Genomic DNA, 3,630 nt, shown 5'->3' on the forward strand with positions numbered 1-3,630 from the left:
ATAGGGCTGGCAATGGGTAGGGTAGGGTAGGGTTTGAACTCTACCCTAACCCTACCCCGCGGGTTGAAAATGTTATTAAAGTTCTACCCTATCCTACCCGCCGGTTGAGAATCTCTCAACCCTAATCCTACCCGCACCCTAAAGTTCTAAACCCTACCCTACCCTACCCTATCCGCAGAAATATCAAATTTTTTCAAAGTAAATATAAAATTCAATCATTTCAAACTTTATACATATTAATAACATAAAAAATAAAAAATTAATGCTCTAAATTACTAAATTAATTAACTAGTTTAGTGGTTATTCACTTATTATAAGTCATTACATAAGGAGAATTGTGGGTTTAATTCTTACTTCTTTCACTATATACCTATTTTTTAATAAAATATGTGTTATATATAAAGTGCGGGTAGGGTAGGGTAGGGTAGGGTATACCTTAAACCCGTACCCTACCTTACCCGCAGTAGGTCGGATAGCCTACCCTACCCGAACGGGTTAGATCGGATTGGATACTTGTGAGTAGGGTATGAATTGCCAGCCCTACTTTCAAACAATAAGTCCACGAATCTTTTTTTATGTTTTCTTGTCTTTAAGGAGAATATGAGAAAACGACGCTGTCATATACATAAAATAAGTCCACAAATCTTTTTTTAATGTTTCATTATCTCTAAGCAGAATATGAGAAAATGCCAATTTAATATACTGTACATTATTAAACAATATCAGGAAAATATCCAATATAATCTTAATAGTAAACAAATCAAAAATTTTAATATTCAGCACCTAAATTAAATTGCCTTCTAGATAAATAAATATATGTAAGATTAAATTATTAACTAGAGTTTTATATAGGAGAATATTTGAAGCAATTTATTCTCACACACACAAAGATGTCATCTTTTTTTTTTCTCTATTTATTTGTTGAAGGCTTAGCTATATGGAACCCTAGCTTATAATTTGATCTTACAGATATTTATATATCTAGAAGGCAATTTTAGTAAGCGCTGAATATTGAAAAAAATTAATGAAAGTACATAAGGAGTACATAATATATAAAGTGTAATAATTTATTAAATATTTTTAAAGAAATTTTTTATTTTTTTTAAATGAGAAGAAATTATTTTTAAATTTGGTGCATCATATTCCACCATGTCATAATAAAAAAGCGAAAATATATAACTAATTTTGAAATTATATATATCATATTTAATTTAAACTCAAATCTAGCTTATAATTTGATCTTACAGATATTTATATATCTAGAAGGCAATTTAATGTAAGCGCTGAATATTGAAAAAAATTAGTGGGAGTACATAAAGAGTACATAATATATAAGGTGTAATAATTTAATAAATATTTTTGATGGAATTTTTTATTTTTTTTAAATGCAAGGATAGTTTAGTAAAAATATTAATGTGATATATATTTAAAAAAAATAATTACTAATATAGAAAATATAATCTACATATTGTGTTCTAATTTGTTCACGTTTTTATCGTACTAGTGCATGTGAATTTATTATTGTACCAAAACAAACCCCATATATTATATATCATCGTTTTATATAAAGACTAATTTAATTAATTTTTAAAATTTTAGGAATGAAAATGACTTATATCTGGATTTTTAGATACTATTTTGATTATAAATAACTTTTTTATATATTAAGTGACACGTGGTGTGATAGGTGCCACTGATCTGACACGTCAATTAATCATCTTTTAACACGTAATGTGGCATTAACCTACGACATTATCATATAATTAATAAAATGATCAATTTGATTTATGTTTTATATTTCAAAGATTAATAGAACTAAAAAAATTATTTGAAGAGTAATTTAAAAAATAAATAATCTTTTAAGAATAAATTTGATTATTAATCTTTATAATAATATTTCATTGCTTCTCTTTAAATCACGTTTAGATTCATGTACTCACTTAATCAACCTTAGTCAAGTTTGTGTTTGATTGTATCTTAATCAACCTTAAATAGTCAAAGCCATACTGTGGATTGAAAAATGAAAAAATAATAAACAGTTTATCATTTAGCACTTCAACAACCTTTTACCTACTATTGTGTTTTTAATAAAATAAATTTGCTAACGTCAACCATCACGTCTCACAACTAACTAAAATGCTCTTAAAAACATATATTCCTTTTTGGGATGGTCTTTAAATGCACATGTTCTCATCCTTCTAAGTATACAAAGAATAATAAATGACGCGCAAAGGGTTACATTGCAGACAACTCTCAACGACACTTTTTCTTATAATAATAAAACACTTACTATTTTGTGATATAAAATGTAACTAATTATTATCATACGACAAAAATAAACAATATTTTTTACCATTATTGTTACCATAGTACAAAGAGTTTAGGAAAGAAACGAAGAATTATTTAGAAAAGTATTATTTTTATTCATATTTCTCATTTGTGATTACAAAGTTCTTACCAATATATAAACCAAAAGTACGTTAAGAGTACACTCATTATGGAATAATATCCTAATAAATTACATTGATTTTTTTCTAATCCTCTTTGATATTTTTCTGATTTTGTTCCCTAATTATGATATTCTAATATTCCCCCTCAAAGTGAATAGTGGGATCACCAATACTCAGCTTGGTTAGAACTTTAGTAAGGGCTTGTCTTGAAACTGCTTTAGTAAGAATATCAGCCAACTGGTCTTCTGATCTCACAAATGGAAGCTCAATAATTTCATTCTTAATTTTCTCTTTGATAAAGTGTCGATCCACCTCAACATGTTTTGTTCTATCATGTTGTACAGGATTCTCTTAAATGCTGATTGCGGCTTTGTTGTCACATTTCAACTGGCTTGGCGATTGGGTGGAAACCCAATCTCAGTCATCAATTGTCTTATCCACAATACTTCAGTTATGCCTTTAACGATCCCTTGAAATTCTGCCTCAGCACTTAGAAAGAACTAACTTTCTGCTTCTTGCTTTTCCAAGTTACTAAGTTGCCTCCAACAAGTGTAAAGTAACCAGCTGTTGATCTTCTATCATTTGGGTTGCCCGCCCAATCTGCGTCAGTGTATGCCTCAACCTTCAAATGGTCATTCCTTTTGAAAATGATTTCACTTCCTGGAGCTCCCTTCAAATATCGAACTATCCTCATAGCCGCTTCCATATGATCTTCTTGTGGCTTATGCATAAACTGACTTACTATTTCCATAGCATAAGCTATGTCAGGCCGAGTATGTGATAAGTAAATTAGTTTTCCAACTAGTCGCTGGTACCTTTCCTTATCTGCTAAGGTGGCACCTTCTACCATCTTCAACTTGTGATTAACTTGCATGGGCGTATCTATTGGTTTGCAATCTACCATTCCTATTTCTGCCAGAAGGTCCAAAATGTACTTTCTTTGGGAGATAAAGATTCCTTTACTGGATCGTAGAACCTCTATTCCTAAGAAATATTTTAGTCCTCCCAAATCCTTCATTTCGAAGTCTATAAATAGGTTCCTTCTCAATTTTGTAATTTCTTCAGCATCACTTCCCGTTATGATCATATCATCCACATAGATTATTAAGCAAGTGATTAAATCTCCCCGTTTTTTTCAAAAAAGGTATGATCAGAGTTGCTTTGTTTGTACCCATACCTT

At 29.8% G+C, this 3,630-nt stretch overlaps 1 protein-coding gene across 1 annotated transcript; it reads right to left on the reverse strand.

The window, feature by feature from the left end:
• On the reverse strand, positions 2,941-3,354 carry LOC107635994 (uncharacterized mitochondrial protein AtMg00810-like). The gene has a single exon (XM_016339536.1). The coding sequence runs from the start codon at positions 3,352-3,354 to the stop codon at positions 2,941-2,943; it is 414 nt and encodes a 137-aa protein (XP_016195022.1).

This window comes from Arachis ipaensis, chromosome B04, assembly GCF_000816755.2.
Source record: "Arachis ipaensis cultivar K30076 chromosome B04, Araip1.1, whole genome shotgun sequence".
Classification (NCBI taxonomy): domain Eukaryota; kingdom Viridiplantae; phylum Streptophyta; class Magnoliopsida; order Fabales; family Fabaceae; genus Arachis; species Arachis ipaensis.